The sequence below is a fragment of the Mustelus asterias genome, unplaced genomic scaffold (assembly GCF_964213995.1).
Source record: "Mustelus asterias unplaced genomic scaffold, sMusAst1.hap1.1 HAP1_SCAFFOLD_1394, whole genome shotgun sequence".
Taxonomy (NCBI): domain Eukaryota; kingdom Metazoa; phylum Chordata; class Chondrichthyes; order Carcharhiniformes; family Triakidae; genus Mustelus; species Mustelus asterias.
The window spans coordinates 66833-93478 of record NW_027591339.1 but is presented as its reverse complement, the minus strand read 5'-3'; the positions used below and the strand labels follow the sequence as shown (position 1 = coordinate 93478).

Genomic DNA, 26646 nt, shown 5'->3' with positions numbered 1-26646 from the left:
CACCCCTCAGCCTCCTACGCTCGAGACAGAAAAGTCCCAGTCTATTCAGCCTCTCCTTATAACTCAATCCATCAAGTCCTGGTAGCATTCCAGTAAATCTTTTCTGTACTCTTTCTGCAAACTCCACACAAGCAATGATCCGAGGCTGGGAATCGAACCCAGGTCCCTGCTGCTGTGAGGCAGCAGTGCTAACCACTCTGCCACCCCCACCAAAAAGAAATGTCTATGCACCTCAGTTTTAAATGACCAGCCCTTTATCTTGTAGCTATGTCCCCTTGTCCAAGATTATCCTACTAGTGAAAACATTTCACCACCTCCCCTGTCAAAGCCTGCTCAGGATCTTACATGTTTGAATAAGGTCACCCCCTCAGCCTTCTAAACCCCGAGGAATACAGAATTTAGTCTCTCTTGATAGGACAACCCTCTCATCCCAGGAATTAGTCTGGTGAATCTCCGATGGACTGCCTCCAATGTCCTTTTTAAGGTAAGCAGAACAAAACTACATTTGAATTAGATCTGATTTATTATTGTCACATGTATTAGTATACAGTGAAAAGTATTGTTTCTTGCGCGCTACACAGACAAAGCATACCGTTCATAGGGAAGGAAATGAGAAAGTGCAGAATGTAGTGTTACAGTCATAGCTAGGGTGTAGAGCAAGATCAACTTAGTGTGAGGTAGGTCTGATGGCAGCAGGGAAGAAGCTGTTCTTGAGTCGGTTGGTACGTGACCTCAGACTTTTGTATCTTTTTCCTGATGGAAGAAGGTGAAAGAGAGAATGTCTGGGGTGCGTGGAGTCCTTAATTATGCCGGCTGCTTTTCCCCGAGGCAGCGGGAAGTGTAGACAGAGTCAGTGGATGGGAGGCTGGTTTGCATGATGGGACTGGGCTACATTCATGACCCTTTGTAGTGTCTTTCAGCCTTGGACAGAGCAGGAGCCAGACCAAGCTGTGATACGTTCAGAAAGAATGCTTTCTATGGTACATCTGTAAAAGTTGGTGAGAGCCGTGGTGGACAGGCCAAATTTCCTTACTGTACACAGTATTCCGGGTGAGGCCTTCCTAACACCCGTACAATTGGAACAAAAGCTCCCTATTTGTTAACTCCAACCTCTTTGCAATAGTGGCTAACATTTGCCTTCTTAACTCCATGTTGGACCCTGCTGTTAGCTTTTTGTGATTCATTCGAGGGGGTGGCACAGTGGTTAACACTGCTGCCTCACAGCGTCAGGGACCCGGGTTCGATTCCCGGCTTGGGTCACTGTCTGTGCGGAGTCTGCACGTTCTCCCCGTATCTGCGTGGGTTTCCTCCGGGTGCTCCGGTTTCCTCCCACAGTCTGAAAGACGTGCTGGTTAGGGTGCATTGGCCGTGCTAAATTCTCCCTCAGTGTAACCCGAACAGGCGCCGGAGTGTGGCGACTGGGGGATTCTCACAGTAACTTCATTGCAGTGTTAATGTAAGCCGACTTGTAACACTAATAAATAAACTTTAAGAAATAAGTAAGCTTTAAACTTTAGAACACCTCGATCTCTCTGTACTTCACTCACCTGCAGTCTCTCTCATTGAGATAATAATCTGCCTTTTAATTCGACCGACCATAGAAACATAGAAGATAGAAGCAGGAGGAGGCCATTCGGCCCTTTGAGCCTGCTCCAACATTCATTCCCATCATGGCTGATCATCCAATCAATAGCCCAATCCTGCTTTCTCCCCATAACCTGTGACCCCGTTCGCCCCAAGTGCTCTCTCCAGCCGCCTCTTCAATACATTCAATGTTTCAGCATCAGCTCCTTCCTGAGGTGATGAATTCCACAGACTCACCACTCTCTGGGTGAAGAAATGTCTCCTCACCTCCGTCCTAAATGGTCTACCCCGAATCCTCAGACTGTGACCCCTGGTTCTGGACTCCCCCCACCATCGGGAACATCCTCCCTGTATCTCCCCTGTCTAGTCCTGTTAGAACAAAGAACAATACAGGACAGGAACAGGCCCTTTGGCCCTCCAAGCCCGCGCCGCTCCCTGGTCCAAACTAGACCATTCTTTTGTATCCCTCCATTCCCACTCCGTTCATGTGGCTATCTAGATAAGTCTTAAACGTTCCCAGTGTGTCCGCCTCCACCACCTTGCCTGGCAGCGCATTCCAGGCCCCCACCACCCTCTGTGTAAAATATGTCCTTCTGATATCTGTGTTAAACCTCCCCCCCTTCACCTTGAACCTATGACCCCTCGTGAACGTCACCACCGACCTGGGGAAAAGCTTCCCACCGTTCACCCTATCTATGCCTTTCATAATTTTATACACCTCTATTAAGTCTCCCCTCATCCTCCGTCTTTCCAGGGAGAACAACCCCAGTTTACCCAATCTCTCCTCATAACTAAGCCCCTCCATACCAGGCAACATCCTGGTAAACCTCCTCTGTACTCTCTCCAAAGCCTCCACATCCTTCTGGTAGTGTGGCGACCAGAACTGGACGCAGTATTCCAAATGCGGCCAAACCAACGTTCTATACAACTGCAACATCAGACCCCAACTTTTATACTCTATGCCCCATCCTATAAAGGCAAGCATGCCATATGCCTTCTTCACCACCTTCTCCACCTGTGACGTCACCTTCAAGGATCTGTGGACTTGCACACCCAGGTCCCTCTGCGTATCTACACCCTTTATGGTTCTGCCATTTATCGTATAGCTCCTCCCTACATTATTTCTACCAAAATGCATCACTTCGCATTTATCAGGATTGAACTCCATCTGCCATTTCTTTGCCCAAATTTCCAGCCTATCTATATCCTTCTGTAGCTTCTGACAATGTTCCTCACTATCTGCAAGTCCTGCCAATTTTGTGTCGTCCGCAAACTTACTGATCGCCCCAGTTACACCTTCTTTCAGATCATTTATATAAATCACAAACAGCAGAGGTCCCAATACAGAGCCCTGCGGAACACCACTGGTCACAGGCCTCCAGCCGGATAAAGACCCTTCCACTACCACCCTCTGTCTTCTGTGACCAAGCCAGTTCTCCACCCATCTAGCCACCTCCCCCTTTATCTTATGAGATCCAACCTTTTTCACCAGCCCACCATGAGGGACTTTGTCAAACGCTTTACTAAAGTCCATATAGACGACATCCACGGCCCTTCCCTCGTCAACCATTCTGGTCACTTCTTCAAAAAACTCCACCAGGTTAGTGAGGCATGACCTCCCTCTCACAAAACCATGCTGACTATCGTTCATGAGTTTATTCCTTTCTAAATGCGCATACATCCTATCTCTAAGAATCTTCTCCAACAACTTCCCTACCACGGACGTCAAGCTCACCGGCCTATAATATCCCGGGTTATCCTTCCTACCCTTCTTAAATAACGGGACCACATTAGCTATCCTCCAATCCTCTGGGACCTCACCTGCGTCCAGTGACGAGACAAAGATTTGCGTCAGAGGCCCAGCGATTTCATCTCTCGTCTCCCTGAGCAGCCTTGGATAGATTCCATCAGGCCCTGGGGATTTGTCAGTCTTTAAATTCTCTAACAAACCTAACACTTCCTCCTTTGTAATGGAGATTTTCTCCAACGGTTCAACACTCCCCTCCGAGACACTCCCAGTCAACACTGGGAATTTTATAAGTCTCTGTGAGATTCCCCCCTCATTCGTCTGAACTCCAGTGAAAACCATCCTAACCTGGTCAATCTCTCCTCGTACATCAGTCCTGCCAAAGTGCATCACCTCACACTCGCCCACATTAAACTCCACTTGCTGTGTTTTTTCCCAGTCACCCAATCGATCTCTATCCCTGTGCAGAATTGCAATATCCTGATCACAACGTGTCCTTCCACCGATCTTCGTATCATCGGCACTGAGGCGTACAAAAGTATGATGGTGATTGAATGTAGAACAGTGCAGCACAGGAACAGGCCCTTCGGCCCACCATGTTGTGCTGAACCTGACACCAAATTAAACTCATCCCTTCTGCCTGCCCTCGCTCCATATTCTATTCCTTGCATATTCATGTGCTGGTCTAAAAGCCCCTTAAATGCCCCTATTGTATTTGCCTCCACCACCACCCCTGGCAACGCGTTCCAGACACCTAAAGTTTATTTACGAGTCACAAGTAAGGCTACAATGAAGTTACTGTGAAATCCCCCGAGTGTGCCACACTCTGGCGCCTGTTCGGGGTCAATGTACCCGAACCAGCACGTCTTTCAGACTGTGGGAGGAAACCGGAGCACCGGGAGGAAACCCACGCAGACACAGGGAGAATGTGCAGACTCTCCACACAGACAGTGACCCAAGCCGGGAATCCGGCTCCCTCGCGGTATAAGGCAGCAGTGCTAACCACTGTGTCACCGTGCCGCCCTCTCTCTGTGGAACAAAAAAAACTTACCCTCTCTCTGTCAAAAAAACTTGCCCCAATTTGATTTTTGATTTGATTTATTGTATTAGTATACAGGGGCAAGTATATTGCGCTATACAGACAAAGCATACTGTTCATAGAGAGGGAAATGAGAAGGTGCAGAATGTTACAGTTATAGCTCGGGTGTAGAGAAAGATCAACTTAATGTGAGGTAGGTCACTTCTCCTTCAAACTTTCCCTCTCTCACCCGAAGTGCGTGCCCCCTCGTATTAAACACTCCAACTCTGGGGAAAAACTGATTCTGACTGTCAACCCTATCTCATAATGTTATAGACTTCGATCAGGTCTCCCCTCAGCCTCTCTCGCTCCAGCAAAACAATCCCAGTTTGTCCAGCCTCTCCTTATAGTGCATACCCTCCAATCCAGGCAGCATTCCTGGGAAACCTCTTCTGCACCCTCTCCAAAGCCTTCACATCCTTCCCTGTGTGTGTGTGTCTCTCTCCCTCTCTCTCTGTCCCTGTCTCTCTCTCTCTCTCTGTCCCTGTCTCTCTCTCTCTCTCTCTGTCCCTGTCTCTCTCGTTCTCTCTCTCTCTCGTTCTCTCTCTCTGTCTCTCTCTCTCTCTCTCTCTCTGTGTCTCTCTCTCTCTCTCTCTCTCTCTGTGTGTGTCTCTCTCTCTGTGTCCCTGTCTCTCTCTCTCTCTGTCCCTGTCTCTCTCGTTCACTCTCTCTCTCTCTCGTTCTGTGTGTGTGTGTGTGTGTGTGTGTGTGTATGTGTCTCACTGTCCCTGTCTCAGTCTCTCTCTCTGTCCCCCCCCCTCTCTCTCTCTGTCCCTGTCTCTCTCGTTCTCTCTCTCTCTCATTCTCTCTCTCTGTCTCTCTCTCTGTGTGTGTGTGTCTCTCTCTCTCTCTCTGTGTGTGTGTGTGCGTGTGTGTATGTGTGTGTGTGTGTGTCTCACTGTCCCTGTCTCTGTCTCTCTCTCTGTCCCCCTCTCTCTCTCTCCCTCTCTGTCCCTGTCTCTCTCGTTCTCTCTCTCTCTCGTTCTCTCTCTCTGTCTCTCTCTCTCTGTGTGTGTGTCTCTCTCTGTCTATCTCAGGATACTGTCAAACGCACAGTCCATTTTCCAATACTGGTTGCTGTGTTGGGTGTGTGCGTGTTTGCCTGAGGACACGCAACAGACTGGGAACAATGGGCTGTTCATCTCTAAACTCCAAGATTAGCAGCCCATGCAAACACGGCGGAGGAAAGATAAAGATCTGTGATCTTGTCTCTGTCTCCACAGCAGGCAATAAAGTGAGGTCCCTGGAATGATGCCAAAATGCCAGCTTTCCAGAGCTGGGAAAGACAGGGCAGATAATGGCTCAGTTCCCAGCCTGGTGCTGGGGATGGATGGATGGGGCCGAGAATTAATGCAGGTCGCCATCACACCAGTTTTAAAGTTTATTTATTAGAGTCACAAGTCGGCTTACATTAACACTGCAATGAAGCAACTGTGAAAATCCCCTCGTCGCCACACTGCCCCTTACCGTCAAAGACATGCGGGTTCGGGGGATTGGCCGTGCTAAATTGCCCCTTAGTGTTGGGGGGACTGGCTCGGCGAAATGCATGGGGCTACGGGGATGGTGCCTGGGTGGGATTGAGCCGGTGCCGACTCGATGGGTCGAATGGCCTCTTTCTGCACTCTGATTCTATGAGTTCTATACTCCAGCCTCTTTGAAATTAAAACCAGCCTTCCATTTACCTTCCCTGTTACCTCCTGCACCTGTATGCTAGCTTTCTGGGATTCATGAACAAAGACCCCCCCCCCCCTCTCCCTATCCCCCCAACGGCCCCTTTGTGCCTCCGCTTTCTGCAGCCTCTCTCCATTTAAATAACGATTCCCCCGTCTCATTCTCCATTCCAAAATGAACAGCCCCACACTTCCCCGTGTTGAAATCCATTTGCCAATTTTCTGCCCACTGTCGATATCTCTGTGTAAACTATTTGTATCCTCCTTACAACCTCCCTTCCCTCCCACCTTTGTGTCATCCACACATTTAGCCACAGTACATTCAGTTAGAATGGGGCAGCACGGTGACACAGTGGGTTAGCGCTGCTGCCTCACAGCGCCAGGGACCCGGGTTCGATTCCCGGCTCGGGTCACTGTCTGTGTGGAGTCTGCACGTTCTCCCCGTGTCTGCGTGGGTTTCCTCCGGGTGCTCCGGCTTCCTCCCACAGTCCGTAAGACATGCTGGTTAGGTGGGTTGGCCATGCTAAATTGTCCCTTAGTGTCAGGGGGTGAGTAGGGTAGATCAGTAGGGTTACGGGGATAGGGCCTGGGTGGGATTGTGGTCGGTGCAAACTTGATGGGGCCGAATGGCCTCCTGCACTGTAGGATTCTATGAATCATAGAATTGAAACATTACAGTGCAGAAGGAGGCCATTTGGCCCATCGAGCCTGCACCGACCACAATCCCACCCAGCCCCTATCCCTGTTACCCCATGGATTTACCCCGCAGCCCCACTGACATTAAGGAGCAGCTTAGCACGGCCAGTCAACCCAACCCGCACATCTTTGGAGTGTGGGAGGAAACCGGAGCACCCGGAGGAAACCCACGCAGACACGGGGAGAATGTGCAAACTCCACACAGACAGTTGTGATCACTCCCTTCCCCCCTCCCTCTCCCCCCCCTCACGAAGACAGCAACAGCCTCAATGCAGGAGGGAGTGTCGGGGGAATGGAGGAACCTCAGTGATGTGGAGAGATTGGAGAAAGTCGGGGAATGTTCTCCACGGGGAAGAGGTGAAGGTGGAGAGGAGATTTGATCGTGGGGTTCAGGATCATGAGGAGGGTCTGGGATAGAGTCGAGAGAGAGAAACGGTTCATGTTGTTGGAGTCGGGTTGAGAACGAGAAGGGACAGAGACAGTTTCACGGGGATCGGGGAGAGAAGCGATGGGGACACGAGGAGAAATGTTTTCACACGGCGAGTGGTTAGGGTGTGGAGTGAGCTGTCTGAGAGTGTGTAGGAGGCAGCTTCAATCGAGGGATTCGAGAGGGAATTAGACTGGTATTCGGAAAGGTGGAATGTGCCGAGGTTCCACCCCACTCCCCTCACTCACGACCACCCTCTCCCCTCAGTCGCTCCGTCCCTCTCCCCTCAGTCGCTCCGCCCCTCTCCCCTCAGTCGCTCCGTCCCTCTCCCCTCAGTCGCTCCGTCCCTCTCCTCTCAGTCGCTCCGTCCCTCTCCCCTCAGTCGCTCCGTCCCTCTCCCTTCAGTCGCTCTGTCCCTCTCCCCTCAGTCGCTCTGTCCCTCTCCCCTCAGTCGCTCCATCCCTCTCCCCTCGGTTGCTCCGTCCCTCTCCCCTCGGTCACTGGGTGTGTCAGTGTCCCGTTATATCCAGTGTTGCCCTCCTGGGTCATTTTGAAACAGCAATGTACCTGTGCAATAAGCAGCGTCACAGCCTGGTGTCGGTTTCAGCCCATAGACAAAGTAACCGTCGCAGTTTTTAATCTTTATCTCTCGCTTCCAGCTGCAGGGATTCCCATCCCAGTTAAAACAAACTGTCCCGCTTCCTTCCCCCTGTTCCAGGGTGGGATGTGATCCTGAAATGAGGTGTATAAATATTGGAGAGTGTAAGCGATGTGAACAGTGCTGGACAGTGAGTGTAAATCTGATATTGTAAAGTCTGACTCTACCCTGTAACCAGCCTGGACGATGTGTGGAGCAGTGTCCCGGTGCGACCCGAGTCTCCGGAATCTTCCATCCGCCAGAACTGGAACAACAATCACAGAGTCAGTGAATTACAGAATGATACAGCTGAGAATGAGCGCCATTCAGTCCCCCATGTCCCTGCTATCCCCTGTGAATGATCTGTCCAATGATGTCTCACTCCCTTCCCATTCTCTCCCCACTGGACTGGACAGGGGTCTATAGACCAATCAGCCAAATGTTGCTGAGTCACAGAATCATTACAGAACAGGAGGAGGCCACTCAGCCCATCGCACTTCCAACCTTAGTTAGGCTGCACTTACACCCTTAGTTAGGCCGCACTGACACCCTTAGTTAGGCTGCACTTACACCCTTAGTTAGGCTGCCCTTCCACCCTTAGTTAGGCAGCACTTACACCCTTAGTTAGGCTGCACTTACACCCTTAGTTAGGCTGCACTTACACCCTTAGTTAGGCTGCACTTACACCCTTAGTTAGGCCGCACTTACACCCTTAGGCTGCACTTACACCCTTAGTTAGGCCGCACTTCCAACCTTAGTTAGGCTGCACTTACACCCTTAGTTAGGCTGCACTGACACCCTTAGTTAGGCTGCACTGACACCCTTAGTTAGGCCGCACTTCCAACCTTAGTTAGGCTGCACTTACACCCTTAGTTAGGCTGCACTGACACCCTTAGTTAGGCTGCACTTACACCCTTAGTTAGGCCGCACTGACACCTTTAGTTAGGCTGCACTTACACCCTTAGTTAGGCTGCACTGACACCCTTAGTTAGGCCGCACTTCCAACCTTAGTTAGGCTGCACTTACACCCTTAGTTAGGCTGCACTGACACCCTTAGTTAGGCTGCACTGACACCCTTAGTTAGGCCGCACTTCCAACCTTAGTTAGGCTGCACTTACACCCTTAGTTAGGCTGCACTTACACCCTTAGTTAGGCTGCACTTACACCCTTAGTTAGGCTGCACTGACACCTTTAGTTAGGCTGCACTTACACCCTTAGTTAGGCTGCACTGACACCCTTAGTTAGGCCGCACTTCCAACCTTAGTTAGGCTGCACTTACACCCTTAGTTAGGCTGCACTGACACCCTTAGTTAGGCTGCACTTACACCCTTAGTTAGGCCGCACTGACACCCTTAGTTAGGCCGCACTTCCAACCTTAGTTAGGCTGCACTTACACCCTTAGTTAGGCTGCACTTACACCCTTAGTTAGGCTGCACTTACACCCTTAGTTAGGCTGCACTTACACCCTTAGTTAGGCTGCACTGACACCCTTAGTTAGGCTGCACTGACACCCTTAGTTAGGCTGCAATGGGAATAAAGTGTTCAATTCTGGTCCCACCAGTGCTGGATTTAGGCATAAGCTAAACAAGCTACAGCTCAGGGCCTCACAATCCACAGGGGCCTCAGAAAATTTCAGAGGGTTTACAATGAAGAGAACATTTAAGAGCAGATACCAGAAACGAAAAAGAAAGCAGCAGCTTGAAGAGCAACTCCAAAATTACCAAAATCTATGAGCGAGACCAAGCCAGCCAAATGCTAAATATGTGATCAGTAAATGCATTCATTTGAAAATAATTTGTATTTTTCACTTTAAATACCTGGCTATAAAATAATTAAAAGGCATAATTATGTTTTGAATGATGTTGTGGCGACCCAAGGTCCTGTTTTGGGACGCACCTTTGTGAGACCTTTTGGTGTAACTTTTTAACGAGGGGCCTCCAAGCTTTATATAGCTTCGGGTCTCACCAAGTCTAAATCCGGCACTGGGTCCCACACTACCAGAAGGATGTGGAGGCTTTAGCAAGGGCTCAGAAAAGATTTACCAGGATGTTGCCTGGTATGGAGGGCATTGGCGATGAGGAGAGGTTGGAGAAACTTGGTTTGTTCTCACTGGAGCGACGGAGGTTGAGGGGAGACCTGATAGAAGTCTCCAAGATTATGAGAGGCATGGACAGAGTGGATAGTCAGAAGCTTTTTCCCAGGGTGGAAGAGTCAATTACTCGGGGGCATAGGTTTAGGGTGCGAGGGGCAAGGTTTAAAGGAGATGTACGAGGCAGATTTTTTACACAGAGAGTAGTGGGTGCCTGGAACTCGCTGCCGGGGGAGGGAGTGGAAGCGGATACGGGAGTGACTTTTAAGGGGCGTCTTGACAAGTACATGAATAGGATGTGAATAGAGGGATATGGTCCCTGGAAGGGGAGGGGTTTTTAGTTCAGACAGGCAGCATGGTCGGTGCAGTGTTGATGGGCCGAAGGGCCTGTTCCTGTGCTGTAATTTTCTTTGTTCTTGTTCTATTTAAATTTGCTGAAATTGCCAACTCTCCCCGGTTAGAAGCAGAGAGACTAGGAGCAGGAGTTGGCCTCGGAGCCTGCTCCACCATTCAATATGATCATGGCTGTCCCCCTCTCTGCACGCCACACTCCCGCTACCCCCCCCCCCCGTCCAACTCCCCACCGCCCCCCCCCCCCTGCTTTGACACCTTCAGAGTCTGGAAATCTATCCATTTCCTCCTTGAATATATTCAGTGACTTGGCTTCCACCACTTTCTGTGGGAGAGAATTTCCACAGGTTCACCGCCCTCTGAGTGAAGAAATTTCTCCTCATCTCCATCCCAAATGGTCTTCCCCTGTATCTTGAGACTGAGAACCCCCACCCCCTCACCCAGCTTGTTCTAGACCCTTCCCCACCCAGCCAGAGGAAATACCATCCAGTCTGTCCAGCCCTATCAGAAGTTTATACCTTCCAATCAGACCACCCGCCCCGGCATTTCTTCTAAACTCCAGTGAACACAGGACCCAGTCATAGAGGTTTACAGCATGGAAACAGGCCCTTCGGCCCAACTTGTCCATACCACCCCTTTTTTAAAACCCCAAAGCTAGCCCCAATTGCCCACATTTGGCCCATATCTCTCTGTACCCATGTTACCCATGTAACTGTCTAAACACTTTTTAAAAGACAAAATTGTACCCGCCTCTACTACTACCTCTGGCAGCTCGTTCCAGACACTCACCACCCTCTGTGTGAAACACTTGGCCCTCTGGACACTCTTTGTATCTGTCCCCTCTCACCTTAAACATATGCCCTCCAGTTTTAGACTCCCCTACCTTTGGGAAGAGAGAAACCCCAAAACTCCCACCTCTTCCCATTTACCAGCCGGGATCCCTGAATGTTCTGACCTGCCAAGTGCTCATCCAGGTACTTTTTAAAGGATGTGAGGCAACCCACCTCCATCACCTTCCCAGGCAGCGCATTCCAAACCCTCACCCACCCTCTGGGTGAAAAAGCTTTTCCTCACATCCCCCCCCTAAACCTCCCGCCCCCCTCACCTTGAACCTGTGTCCCATCGTGACTGACCCTTCAACTAAGGGGAATGGCTGCTCCTTATCCACTCTGTCCATGCCCCTCGTAATCTTGAACACCTCAATCAGGTCGCCCCTCAGTCTTCCCTGCTCCAACTCAAACCTACGCAGCCTCTCTTCATAACTTAAATGTTCCATCCCAGGCAGCATCCTGGTGAATCTCCTCTGCACCCCTTCCAGTGTGATCATGGCACGGTGGCACAGTGGGTCAGCACTGCTGCCTCACAGTGCCAGGGAGCCGGGTTCAATTCCAGCCTTGGGTCACTGTCTGTGTGGAGTTTGCACAGTCTCCCCGTGTCTGCGTGGGTTTCCTCCGGATGCTCCGGTTTCCTCCCACGAAAGACGTGTGGGTTTGGGGGATTGGCGGTGCTAAACTCTCCCTCAAACAAACAAACACACCAAGGTCCCTTTGTTCCCCAGAACTTCCCAGTGTCCTGACATTCATTGAGTATTTCCCAGTTAAATTAATGTCCCAATACAGGCCCTAAAATACACCCAGCCTTCCCCAGCCCAATCTTCATCCTGGGCAAGTTATGTTAACAAAAGCAAAGCACCCACCACTCCCCCTTTTTTTAACCAAGGACTCAGGAGAACACACCCACCTTTCACTGGAACAATTTGCATGGATATTATACACTGTTGATTAATGATATTGTTCCATCTAATTGGAGTTGATGTCAGTTGCCAGGCCGGTGTGGGGGTGGGTGGGGTTTTGGAGGTGTTTTAACTCAGTCCGAAACCTCTCCCAAACACATCGCGCCGGAGACGGAGGAGGAAGCAGATAAACTGAACCCCCCCCGACTGCCTCTGGCCCAGCGACACCTCCTTTGGTGGTAAGTCATTGGGTATGAATGGACTTTTCCAGTGAGTTCAGGGATGTGTGAGTTGTGGTGAGCTGTGTCTAGAGGGAACAGTAATGGAGCTGTGTTAGGATATCAGGAAAGCAGCTCTGTACTGAGAGTGTAGAGAGTTTACTGTTTGTAGTGATTAATGATCTAGACGTGAATGTGGGGGGAGGGGGGGGTTACGATCAGTGAGTTTGATTTGATTGATTTATTGTCACATATGTGAGTACACAGTGAAAAGTATTGCTTCTTGCGCGGTATACAGACAAAACATCCTGCTCATAGAGAGGGAAAGGAGAGGGTGCAGAATGTAGTGTTACAGTCATAGCGAGGGTGTGGAGAATGATCAAATTCATAGAAGGTCGATGCATTCAAAAGCCTGATGACAGCAGGAAAGAAGCTGTTCTTGAGTCGGTTGGTACATGTCCTCAGATTTTTGTATGTTTTTCCCGACGGAAGAAGATGGAAGAGAGAATGTCTGGGGTGTGTGGGGGGGACCTTGGTCATGCTGGCTGCTTTCCCCGAGGCAGCGGGAAGTATAGACAGAGTCTATGGATGAGAGGCTGGTTTGTGTGATGGGACTGGGCTACATTCACAGCCCTTTATAGTTTCTTGCTGTCTTGGTCAGAGCAGGAGCTGTGATACAACCAGAAAGGATGCTTTCTATGGTGCATCTGTAAAAGTTGGTGAGAGTCGTAGCTGACATGCCAAATTTCTTTAGTCTCCTGAGAAAGTAGAGGCATTGGTGGACTTTCTTAACTATAGCGTCGGCATGGAGGGATCAGGACAGGTTGTTGGTGATCTGGACACTTAGTAACTTGGAGTTCTCGACCATTTCTACTTCATTCCTGTTGATATAGACAGGGACATGTCCTCCACTGTGGTTCCTGAAGTCGATGACTATCTCCTTCATTTTACTGACATTGAGGGAGAGATTATTGTCACCGCACCAGTTTGCCAGATTATCTATCTCTTTCCTGTACTCCGCCTCATCATCAAGCGCTCAGATGACATGAGAAATGGGTGATTTGCTCAAAAAATAGCGAGGAGTTAATCCTTAGATTACAGGACGATGTTCACGGGGCTGGGCAGATGGGCTGAACCGTGGCAAATGGGATTTAACCCTGAAAAGTGTGAGGTGAGGCATTTTCGGGGGGACTCACAAGGCAAAGGAATATACAATGAACAGTAGGATGCTAGAACAGAGAAACAGAGGGACCTAGAGGTGCGTGTCCATCGATCCCTGAAGGCAGCAGGACATGGAGATAAGATGGTGAAGGAGGAATATGGGGATACTTGTCTTTATTAGCTGAGGCAGAGAATATCAGAACAGTGAGGTTACGAAGGGAGCTGTATAAAACACTGGTGAGGCCACAGCTAGAGTATTGTGTGCGGTTCTGGTCACCACACTTTAGGAAGAATGTGATCGCACGAGAGAGAGAGAGAGACAGAGAGAGAGAGACAGAGAGGGGGGTGCAGAGGAGAGTCACCAGGGTGTTTCCTGGGCTGGAGCGTCTCAGCTATGGAGAGAGGCTGGTTAGGCTGGGGTTGTTTACCTCAGAGCAGAGAAGGCTGAGGAGGCGGGGACCTGATTGAGGAGCGCAAAATAATAAAGGATATAGATCGGGAAGGGAGGAAGAAACTTTTCCCACCTTAGTAGAGGGGTCAATAGCCAGGCGGCAGAGATTTAAGAGGCAGGAGATTTAGAGAGTGGAGGGAATCTGGATCTCGCTGCCTGAAAGGGTGTTCGAGGCAACAACTCTCACAACAATTAAGATGAGTTTAGGTCAGCACTTGAAACGCCACAGCGATGCACAGCTTCAGAGCAAGTCAATAGAGGAACTGAGTTTGGAAATCGGGAGATAATGCTGCAGCTGTATAGGACCCTGGTCAGACCCCACCTGGAATACTGTGCCCAGTTCCGGTCACCTCATTACAGAAAGGATGTGGAAGCCATAGAAAGGGTGCAGAGGAGATTTACAAGGATGTTGCCTGGATTAGGTGGCATGCCTTGTGAGGATAGGTTGAGAGAGCTCGGTCTTTTCTCCTTGGAGCGGCGAAGGATGAGAGGTGACATGATAGAGGTGTATAAGATGTTGAGGGGTATTGATAGAGTGGATTCTCAGAGGCTTTTACCCAGGGCTGAAATGGTTGCCACAAGAGGTCACAGGTTTAGGGTGCTGGGGAGTAGGTACAGAGGAGATGTTAGGGGTAAGTTTTTCACTCAGAGGGTGGTGGGTGCGTGGAATCGGCTGCCGGTAGTGGTGGTGGAGGCGGATTCGATAGGGTCTTTTCAGAGACTTTTGGATAAGTTCATGGAAGTTAGTAAGATAGAGGGTTATAGGTAAGCCTAGTAGGTCAGGACATGTTCGGCGCAGCTTGTGGGCCGAAGGGCCTTTTTGTGCTGTCGTTTTTCTATGTTCGAAGTCCTGGAAAATGGGATTCCAATCGATAGGTGCTTGATGGCTGATGCTGACACAATGGGCTGAAGGGCTTCTCTCTGTGCTGTAAAACTCCGTGGGGGTGATCTTACCAGTTCATTACGCCGGTCGATCGGCGAGCTGATAGATCGTGCAAGTGGCGAAAAGTTGGGTTCGCGCCGGCTTCTCACCTCTTGCGACCTTACCGGCCCCGATCTGCCAGCCTAATCTCGGCGCACGGCTGATTTCAATGTTTAAAACCTAAGTTTAATATGGTTAGTGAACCTGGGATGCGATTGTGCGGGTTCACTCGCCTTAACGGCCTTGCCAATGGAGCATGCATGGTCAGCTGACGTGATCTGGGGTGGAGGTGGGGGTACGATGTACCATTGGGAGTTGGGGGGAGTGCTGATCTCCCAGTGCGCTGTGTACTCTTGTCACAATGCACTGGGAGATTCGGGTGCATGCGCAATGGCACCCTCTAAGCTGTCTTCAGCCGGCTTATCGGCAAGTTTTGGCTCTGCCCTCTGACGGGTAACCCATGGGGAGTTTGGGGGGTGGGAATTGAATACACAACCAGGGAAGGATGGAGTCAGGGGTGTAGTGGGACAGGAGGTGGGGCTCACCTTGGTCTATAGAGGACCCAGTCAGAGCTCACCTACTCTAACTGGAGAAACAGACTGATCTCTTGTAGGCACTCACTGTTTAATACTGGCTCCATTTCCCCGCACCCTCCCCCATATCCTCTTAACTCTCTCTAATATGAATTCTGTCTTTCCCTCTGCAGAATCTCAGCCAGCGAGATGAGGACCCTGCTGCTGATTCTGGGCTTCCTGAGTGAGTCCTGTTGACAATCTCCACTGCGTTGATGTCACGTGTTATATATTTGTGTTTGCATGATTGCTTTACGATCACATGATTTGAAGGTGACGTCATTAGGGTGTTGCACAGACTGCTGCTTAATGTAATCTGTACAGAAAGTGTCTCTCTCTTAGAATCATTGAATCCCTACAGTACATGAGGAAGACATTCGGCCCATCAAGCCTGCACTGACCCTCCAAAGAGGCACTCGACCTAGGCCCACTGACCTGCCCTGCCCCGTAACCCCACTTATTGATCCTGACCAATCCACCTAACTTACATATCTCCGGACACTAAGGGGTTATTTAGCATGGCCAATCCATCCAACTTGCTCATCTTTGGTCACTAACGGTCAATTTAGTTTGGCCAATCCACCTAACCTACAAATGTTTGGACACTAAGCGGGAAATTTAAATGCCAATCCACCTAACCAAAACATCTTTAGACAGTAAGGGACAATTCAGCATGACCGATCCACCTAACCTACACATCCTTGGACACTAACGAACAATTTACCATGATCCATTCACCCAACCAACATATCTTTGGACACAAAGGGACAATTTACCAAAGCCAATTCACAATATCTATCCACTTTGGACACAGGAGGACAATTTACCATGGCCAATCCACCTAATCTATCGATACGAAAGGACAATTTAGCAGGGCTAATCCACCATACCTACCCACTCTGGACACTGAAAGTCAATGTAGCATGGTCACTCAATCTAATCTACACATCTATAGACACGAAGGGCCAATTAAGAATGGCCAATCCACCTAACTTTCACATATTTAGACACTAATGGGCAACTTAGCTTGGCAAATGCAGTAAAACTCCACATCATTGGACACAAAGGGACAATTTCGCATGCCTTATCCACCTAAACTACACATCGTTGGACACTAAGGGGCAATTTAGCATGGCTAATCCACCAAACCTGCACATTTTTTGACATTAATGGGATACTTACCATGGTCATGCCACAAACCCACACATCTTTGTACATTAATGGCCAATTTCCCAAGGCCAATCCACATACTTTGCACATCTTTGTTCTCTGAGGGGCAATTTAGCATGGCCAGTCCACCTAACCTATACATCTGTGGACACTGAGACACACAGTGGCAATTTCGACTGACCAATTCACCTAACGTGCTCATCTATGGACCCTCAGGGGCAATTTAGCATGGTCAATTCACCGAAACTGAACATCTTTGGACAGTAATGGACAATTTAGCATGGCCAATGAAGTTAAACTACACATTGTTGGCCACTAAGGGGTAATTTAGCATGGCTAAACCACATAACCTACACATCGTTAGACACTAAAGGAAAATTTACCGTGGCAAACCATCTAACCTACATGTCGTTGGACAGGAAAGGCATTTTTGAATGAACAATACACCTAATGTACAAATTGTTGGACACTAAGGGGCAATTTAGCATGGCCAATCCACCCAACCTGCATCTTTAGTCCTAAAAGGGGCAATTTAATCTTCCCAATTTATCTAATAGATGAATCAAACCAAAGATCAAATTAAAATGGTCAATCCAAGCAAACTACATATCTTTGGACACAAGGGGACAATTTAGCATGGCCAATCCACTCAGCTTACACATCATTGGACAGTAATGTGCAAGCTCGAATGACCAATGCAGCAAAACTACAGATCATTGGACAGTGAGGGGAAATTTAGCGTCGGCCAAACCTGCACATCTCTGGACACTAAAAGTAATTTCAGAATGGCCAACTAACCTTGCCTACACATCGTTGGACAGAAAGGGGCAATTTAGCATGGCGAATCAATCTGAACTACACATCTTTGGACACTGAGAGGCAATTTAGCATGGTCAATCCACTTAACCTGCACATCTTTGGACACTAAGGGGCAAATTAGCATTGTCATGCTGCCAACCTACACATATTTGGACATTAAAATGCAATTTACCGTGGCCAATCCACATCATCGGCACATCTATGGACATTACGGGGTAATTTACGATGGCCAAAGTAGTAAAGGTACACATTTGGAAGCTAAAGGGCAATTTAACATGGCTATTCCACAAAACCTAAACCTCTTTCAATACTATGGGGCCAATTTCCCATGCCCAATCCACCTAACCTGTTCGTCTTTGTACATTAAGAGGCAATTTAACATGTCGGGTCACCCTATTAAAGAAAGGATATTATTAAATTAGAAAAAGTGCAGAAGAGATTTACTAGGATGCGACCGGGACTTGATGGTTTGAGGTTGAAGGAGAGGCTGGATAGACGGGGACTTTTTTCCCTGGAGCATAGAAGGCTGAGGGGTGATCTTATCGAGGTCTATAAAATGATGAGGGGCATAGATCAGCTGGGTAGTCAATATCTTTTCACAAAGTTAGGGGAGTCTAAAGCTGGAGAGCAGAGGTTTAAGGTGAGAGCGGAGAGATACAGAAGGGTCCAGAGGGGCAATTCTTTCACGCAGAGGGTGGTGAGTGTCTGGGAACAAGCTGCCAGAGGTAGTAGTAGAGGCGGGTACAATTTTGTCTTTTAAAAAGTGTTTAGACGGTTACATGGATAAGATGGGTATAAAGGGATATGGGCCAAATACAGGCAATTGGGACTAGCTAAGTATTTAAGAAAAAAAAGGGCAGCATGGACAAGTTGGGCTGAAGGGCCATGCTGGTTTCCATGCTGTAAACCTCTATGACTCTATAACATGGCCAATCCACCTAAACCGAATGAGCTGGAAATAAGCTCATTCAACCCACTTAACCTGCACATCTGTGGATGCCAAGTGCAACTTAGTCTGACTAATCCACCTAACCTGCACATCTTTGGACACTAAGGGGCAATTTAGCATGGTCCATCCACCTAATCTGCACATGCTTAGACACACAGGGGGCAATTTATTATGGCTAGTCCAGCTAACCTGTACATTTTTGGACAATAATAAGCAATTTAGCATGGCCAATCCGCATAATTTGCACATCTTTGGACATAAAGGGGTAACTCAGCATAGCAAATCCACTTAACCTCATCATTTTTGGACACTAAGGGGCAACTTAGCATCCCAATCCACCGAACCTACATATCTGTGGATGCTAAGGGACAATTTAGCATAGCGAATCCAGTTAACCTTCATATCTTTGGTCACGAAGGGGAAATTTAAAATGGCCAATCAACCTAACATACAATTGTTGGATACACAATTTGGCATGGTGATTCCATGTTACCAATACATCTTTGGTCAAAAAGGAACAATTTAGCCTGGTTAATCCATCGAACATGCACATCTTTGGAAACCAAAGGTGAATTTAACATGGTCAATACACACACACTACACATCTTTGGACACAAGGGGGCAATTTAGCATGGCCATCCAACGTAAGCTACACATCTTTGGACAGCATGGTGGAATTTAGCATGGCCAATCCACCTCTTTGGAAATCAATGGTCAATTTAACATCAATCCACCAAAACTGCACATCTTTGGACACTGAGGGGCAATTTAGCATGGCTATTCAATCTTACCTGCACATTTTTGGACACGATGCCGCAGTTTAGCAGGGCCAATCCACCAAACCCGCACATCATTGGATACCAAGGTGAAAGTTAGCATGGTCAGTCCACCTAACCTGCTCATCTTTGGATACTAAGGTGCAATTTAGGATGACCCATGCAGTAAAACTGCACATCATTGGACACTAAGTCACAATTTAGCATGGCGAATCTATCTGAATAACACATCTTTGGACACGAAAGGGCAATTTACACGGCAAATCGACCTAATCTGCACATCTGTGGTAAATCAGGGGCAAATTATCATGGCTAATCCACCTCACCTGCACATCTTTGGACACTAACGAATAAGTGAACATGGCGAGTCCACTTCGACTAAACATCTTTGGACATTAAGGGGCAATTTAACATGGAAAATCCACCCAACCTACATATTTTTGAACAGTGAGCTGGAAATAAGCATGTTCAACCCACCTAACCTGCACATCTGTGGATGCCAAGGGTAATTTAGTATGGCCAATGCACTTAAACTGCTCATCTTTGGACACGAAGGGACAATTTAGTATGACCAATCCACCTAAACTGCTCATCTTTGGACACTAAAGGGCAATTTAGCATGGCTAATGTAAATCATCGACACATTATTGGACAGAAAGACACAATTTAACATGGAGAATCCATCTGAACAACGCATCTTGGGACACTAAGGGGCAATTTACCATGGTTAATCCACATAACCTGCAAATGTGTGGTAAATAAGGGACAATTTATCATGGCTAATTCAACTAACCTGCACATCTTTGGAAAATAAGGGCAATTTTGCATGCCCAATACATCTAACCTGCACATCTTTGGAAACTAAGGGTCTATTTAGCATGCCTAATCCACCTGTTCAGAGGATTAGGTAGGGTGGATAGTGAGAGCCTTTTTCCTCGGATGGTGATAGCTAGCTCGAGGGGACATAGCTTTAAATTGAGGGGTGATAGATATATGACAGATGTCAGAGGTAGGTTCTTCACTCAGAGAGTAGTAAGGGCGTGGAATGCCCTGCCTGCAGCAGTAGTGGACTCGTCAACGTTGAGGGCATTTAAATGGTCATTGGATAAACATATGGATGATATTGGAATAGTGTAGAGTAGAGGGGCTTTAAATTGGTTTCACTGGTCGGCGCAACATCGAGGGCCGAAGGGCCTGTACTGTGCTGTAATGTTCTCTGTTCTTTAGGCATTATGGGGCAATGTAGCATGGCAAATCCACCTAACTGACATGTTTGGACATTAAAGAGCAATTTCCCTTGGCCAATCCACTTAACCTGCACCTCTTTGGACACTCGGGCAATTCAGCATGGTGAATCCATCTGACCGACACATCTCTGAACACTAAGGGACAATTTAGTATGGCTAATCCACCTAACCTGCACATCATTGGACACTAAGGCACAATTTAGCATGGCAAATCCATCTGAAGTACACATCTTTGGACACTAAGGGGCAATTTGCCATGGCTGATCAACTGAACCTGCACATCTGTGGTAAATATGGGACAAAATACCATGGCTGATCCACCTATCCTGCACATCTTTGGATAAGACGGGGCGATTTAGCATGCCTAATGCAACTAACCCGCACATCTTTGGATAAGAAGGGGCAATGTAGTCTGGCCAATCCACCTAATCTGCATATCTTTGGATATTTAAGAAAAGATTCTCATGGACAATCCAAATAATTTGCACATCTTTGAACACAAAGGGGCAGTTTAGCATGGCCAATCCACTGAACCTACACATCTTTGGACATTAAGGGACAATTTAACATGGCCAATCCACCCAACCTGCACATCTTTGGACACTAAGGAACAATTTGAGCATGGTCAATCCACATAATTTGCAGATCTTTGGACACAAAGGAGTAATTTAGCAATGCAAATCCACTTTACCTCAACATTTCTGGACACTAAGGGGCAATTTAGCATCCTAATCCACCGAACCTACATATCTGTGGACACGAAGGAGCAATTTAACATCGTGAATCCAGTTAACCTACACATCTTTGGTCACAAAGGGGCGATTTATCACAGCCAATCCACCAAACGTACACATCGTAGTTCACTAAAGTGCACTTCAGCATGGCCAATCCACCCAACCTGCACATCTTTGGACAAAAAGGGGGCAATTTAGCATGGCCAATCCACCTAAACACACATCTGTGCAGGTTCGGCGGATTGGCCATGCTAAACTGCTCCTTCGTGTCCAAAGACGTACAGGTTAGGTGTATTACCCATGGCAAATTGCCCTTAGTGTCCAAAGATGTTTAGGTTAGGTGCATTGGCCCAGCTAAATTGCCACTTAGTGTCAGGGGACGAGCAGAGTGAAAACGTGGGGTTAGAGGGATAGGAGCTGTGTGGGTTTGTGGTCAGTGCAGGCTCGATGGGTTGAATGGCCTCCTCTGCACTGTAGGGATTCTGCGGTTCTATGAGTTCAGACCCAGACTCCTCAAACTGCTCCTCATACACCGAGCCTTTCATTCCCGGGATCATCCCGTGAACCCCCTCTGTTCCCTCTCTGAGGCCCGGCACCTCCTTCCTTAGATACAGGGGCCCCAAAATTGCTCACACGGGAGGCAATGGCTGAGTGGTATTATTGCTCGACATCAATCCAGAAACTCAGCTCATGATCTGGGGACCCGGGTTCGAATCCCGCCACGGCAGATGGTGGAATTTGAATTCAATATAAAAACAATCTTGAATTCAAAATCTACTGATGACCATAAGATATTGGAGCAGAATTAGGCCATTTGGCCCATCGAGTCTTCTCCACCATTTAACCATGGCTGATATGATTCCCATCCCCATTCTCCGGCCTTTTCCCTGTAACCCCTGATCCCCTTATTGATCAAGAACCTATCTATCTCGATCTTAAAGACACTCAATGACCCGGCCTCCGCAGCCGTTTGTGGCAATGAGTTCCTGGCTGAAGAAATTCCTCCTCATCTCAGTTTTAAAGGAGTGTCCCTTCACTGAGGTTGTGCCCTCGAGTTCTGGTCTCTCCCACTAATGGAAGCATCCTCTCCACATTTACTCGATCCACGTCTCCAAGTATTCCGCAAGTTTCAATTATATCCCCCCTCCCTTCTTTGCAGAGGACACTGGAAGTCTGCAGAGGGATATGGATAGTCTGAGTGAGTGGGCAAGGGTCTGGCAGATGGAGTACAATGTTGGTAAATGTGAGGTCACCCATTTTGGTCGGAATAACAGCAAAATGGATTATTATTTAAATGGTAAAGAATTGCAGCATGTTGCTGTGCAGAGGGACCTGGGTTGTCCTTATGCATGAAACACAAAAAGGTTGGTTTGCAGGTGCTGCAGATCATTAAGAAGGCAAATGGAAATTTTATCCTTCATTGGTGGAGGGATGGAGTTTAAAAACAGGGAGGTTATGTTGCAGCTGTATAAGGTGCTGGCGAGGCCACACCTGGAGTACTGTGTACAGTTTTGGTCTCCTTACTTGAGAAAGGATATACTGGCACTGGAGGGGGTGCAGAGGAGGTTCACGAGATTGATTCTAGAATTGAGAGGATTGGCTTATGAGGAAAGACTGAGTAGACTGGGATTAATAGACTCATTGGAATTCAGAAGAATGAGGCGGGATGTAATAGAAACAGGTACAATTATGAAAGAAATAGATAAGACAGAAGCCGGGAGGTTGTTTCCACTGGCAGGTGAAACTAGAACGGCCTCAAAATAGGGGGAGAAGATTTAGGACTGAGCTGAGGAGGAACTTCTTCACACAAAGGGTTGTGAATCTGCGGGATTTCCTGCCCAGTGAAGCAATTGAGGCTGCCTCATTGAATGTTTTTAAGGCAAAGTTCGATAGATTTTGAACAGTAAAGGAATTAAGGGTTACGGTGAGCGGGTGGGTAAGTGGAGCTGAGTCCACAAAAAGATCACCATGATCTTAGTGAATGGCGGGGCAGGCTCGAGGGGCCAAATGGCCTACTCCTGCTCCTAGTTCTTATGTTTTTATGTTCTTTGGACACTAAAGGCCAATTTAGCATGGTCAATCCAACTAACCTTTTCATCTTTGGACATTAAGGGGCAATTTAACATGGCCAGTTCATTAAAACTACACATCATTTGACACTAAGAGGCAATGTTGCATGGCCAAACCACTTAACCTAAACATCTCTGGCCACTAAAGGGCAATTCGGAATGGCCAATCCACCTAACCTACACACTGTTAGAATCAAAGGCACTTTTGCTTGGCGAATCCTTCTGATGTACACATCTTTGGACACTAAGGAGCAATTTACAATGGCTAATCCACTTAACCTTCACATCTGTTGTCACTAAGGGGAAGTTTGCAATGATCATTCCCCCACCCGAAAGGGCAATTTACCATGGTCAATCCACCCAAACGACACACCTTTGGACACAACGGAGCATTTTAGCATGGCCAATGCATTAAAATTCCACATCTTTGGAATGTAAAGGGCAATTTAGCATGGCCAATCCATACCACCTTACCATATTCCCATGCTAAAGGACAATTTAGTGTGGCCAATGCACCTAATCTGTAAATGTTTGGACACCGAGGGGCAATTTATCATGGCTAATGCCTCAAAACTACACATGTTTGGACACTAAGGGGCAATTTAGCATGGATAAATCATCTAACCTGCACATCTTTAGTCACTAAAGCGGCAATTTAACATGCTCAATCCACCCAACCTACATATCTTTGGGCACTAATATGCAATTTACCATGGCAATTCCACCTATCCAACACATCTTAGGACAGTAAAGGGCAATTTAGCATGGCCAATCCACCTAATCTGCACATCTTTGGACACTAAGGGGCAATTTAGCGCGGCCAATCCACCTAACCGACACATTGTGGACACTAACGGGCAAATGAACATGGCCAAACCATCTAACATGCACAACTTTGGACACTAAGGGGCAATTTAACATGGCCAATCCACCCAACCGACACAACTTTGGACAGCAAAGGGCAATGTAGCATGGTCAATCCACCCAATCACCACATCTTTGGACACTAAGGGATGATTTAGCATGGCCAATCCACCTAACCTGCACATCTTTGGACACGAAGGGATAATTTAGCATGACCAATCCACCTAACCTGCACATCATTTGACAATAAGAGGCAATTTAGCATGGGTAATCCTCCTAAACTACATTTTTGAACATTAAGGGGAAATTTATCATGGCTAATCCACCTGACCTGCAAATCATTGGACACTAAGGAGCAGTTATCTTGTCCACTCCACCTAACCTGCAGATCGTTTGGAAAAAGGAGGAATCTAGTATGGCCAATCCAACCAACCTGCACACCGTGGACACTAAGCAGCATTCAGTCTGGTCAATCTACCCAACCTGCACTATTTTGGAAACTAAGGGGCAATTTAGCATGGCCAATCCACCTGACCTAAACATTGCTAGATACTAAGGGGAAATTAAGCATGGCCAATCCACCGAACATATGCATCTTTATATACTAAGGCGGCAATTTAGCATGGCCAAACCACCTAATCTATACATCTTTGGACACTAAGAGGCTTTTACACTGTACTATGTACAATTTTGGTCTCCTTACTTGAGAAAGGATGTAATGACACTCATAGGAGATTCACTATGTTGATTCTGAGTAGAGAGGGTTGGCTTCTGAGGAGAGACTGAGTAGACTGGGGCTATACACATTGGAATTCAGAAGAATAAGGGGAGATCTTACAGAAACATATAAGATTATGAAGGGAATAGATGAGATAGAAGTAGGGAAGTTGTTTCCACTAGAACTAGGGGGCACAGCCTCAAAATAAGGGGGAGCAGATTTAGGATTGAGTTGAGGAGGAACTTTTTCACCCAAAGGGCCTGGAATTCCCTGCCCAGTGAAGCAGTTGAGGCTCCCTCATTGAATATTTTTAAGGCGAGGATAGATAGATTTTTGAACAGTAAAGGAATTAAGGGTTACAGCGAATGGGCGAGTAAGTGGAGCTGATTCCACTAAAATATCATCCATGATCTTATTGAGTGGCAGAGCAGGATCAAGGGGCAAGATGGCCTACTGCTGCTCCTAGTTCTGTGCTTTTCAGTTCTTTGGACACTAATTGCCAAATTAGCATGGTCAATCCACCTAACCTGTTCATCTTTGTACACAAAAGGTCAATTTAGCATGGCTAATCCACATAACTTGCACATCCTTGGAGACTAATATACAATTTTACACGGCCAATCCACCTATCCTGCACATCTTTGGACACCAAAGGGCAATGTAGCATGGCCAATGCAGGAAAACAAAACTTAGTTGGACAATAAGGAGCAATCTGGCATTTCCAATCCACCTAACCTGCACATTCTTTGGACACTAAGGGGCAATTTAGCATAACCAATCCACCAAACATGCACAACTTTGGACACAAAGGGGCAATTTAGCATGGCCAATCCACCTAACCTACAAAACTTTGGACACAAAGGGGCAATTTAGCATGGCCAATCCACCTAACCTACAAAACTTTGGACACAAAGGGGCAATTTAGCATGGCCAATCCACCTAACCTACAAAACTTTGGACACAAAGGGGCAATTTAGCATGGCCAATCCACCTAACCTACAAAACTTTGGATACTAAGAGGCAATTTAGCATGGCCAATCTACCAAACCGACACAACTTTGGACACTGAGGGGCAATTTAGCATGGATAATCCACCCAACCTGCAAATCATTGGAAACTAAGGGCAGTTATCTTGTCCAATCCACCTAACCTGCACATCTTTCGGAAAAAAGGAGGAATCTCCCATGCAATCCAACCAATCTGCACACCTTGGACACTAAGCAGCATTTGGTCTGGCCAATCCACCCAACCTTCACTTCTTTGGACACTCGGGGGTAATTTAGCATGGCCAATCCACCTCACCTAAACATTGCTGGGTGCTAAGGGGCAATTTAGCAAGGCCAATCCACCTAACCTATATATCCTTGGACACTCAGAGGATTTTACACTGTACTGTGTACAATTTTGGGCTCCTTACTTGAGAAAGAATGAATTGGCACTTGTCAGAAATTCACTCGGAGATGAGATTGGCTTATGAGGAGAGGCTGAGTAGACTGGGACTAGACTCATTGGAATTCAGAGGAATGAGGGGGGATCTTACAGAAACATATAGGATTATGTAGGGAATTGATAAGAAAGAAGCAGGGAAGTTGCTCCCATTGGCAGGTGAGATTAGAGCTCGGGGGCATAGCCTCAAAATAAGGGGGAGCGGACTTAGGACTGAGTTGAGGAGGAATCTCTCCACCCAAAGGGTCTGGAAATTCCCTGCCCAGTGAAGCAGTTGAGGCTACCTTACTGAATATTTTTAATGCAAGGATAGATATATTTTTGAACAGTAAAGTAATTAAGGGTTATGGTAATTGGGCGGGTAAGTGGAGCTGAGTCCACGAAAAGATCAGCCAGGATCTTATTGAATGGCGGAGCAGGCTCGAGGGGCCAGATGGCCTACTCCTGCTCCTAGTTCTTATGCTTTTAAGTTCTTTGGACATTAATTGCCAATTCAGCATGGCCAATCCACCTAACATG

At 47.5% G+C, this 26646-nt stretch overlaps 1 protein-coding gene across 2 annotated transcripts in view; it reads left to right on the top strand.

The window, feature by feature from the left end:
* Nucleotides 1-12123: 12123 nt before the first annotated feature.
* The window catches only part of LOC144488233 (uncharacterized), a 60927-nt gene continuing 46404 nt past the window's right edge, over nt 12124-26646 (top strand). For both annotated transcript variants that reach the window (XM_078206267.1, XM_078206268.1), the window contains exons 1-2: nt 12124-12250; nt 15470-15519. In XM_078206267.1, the coding sequence (XP_078062393.1) occupies nt 15486-15519 (34 nt within the window). In that variant the 5' untranslated portion in view covers nt 12124-12250; nt 15470-15485. The remainder of the gene's footprint in view (nt 12251-15469; nt 15520-26646) is intronic.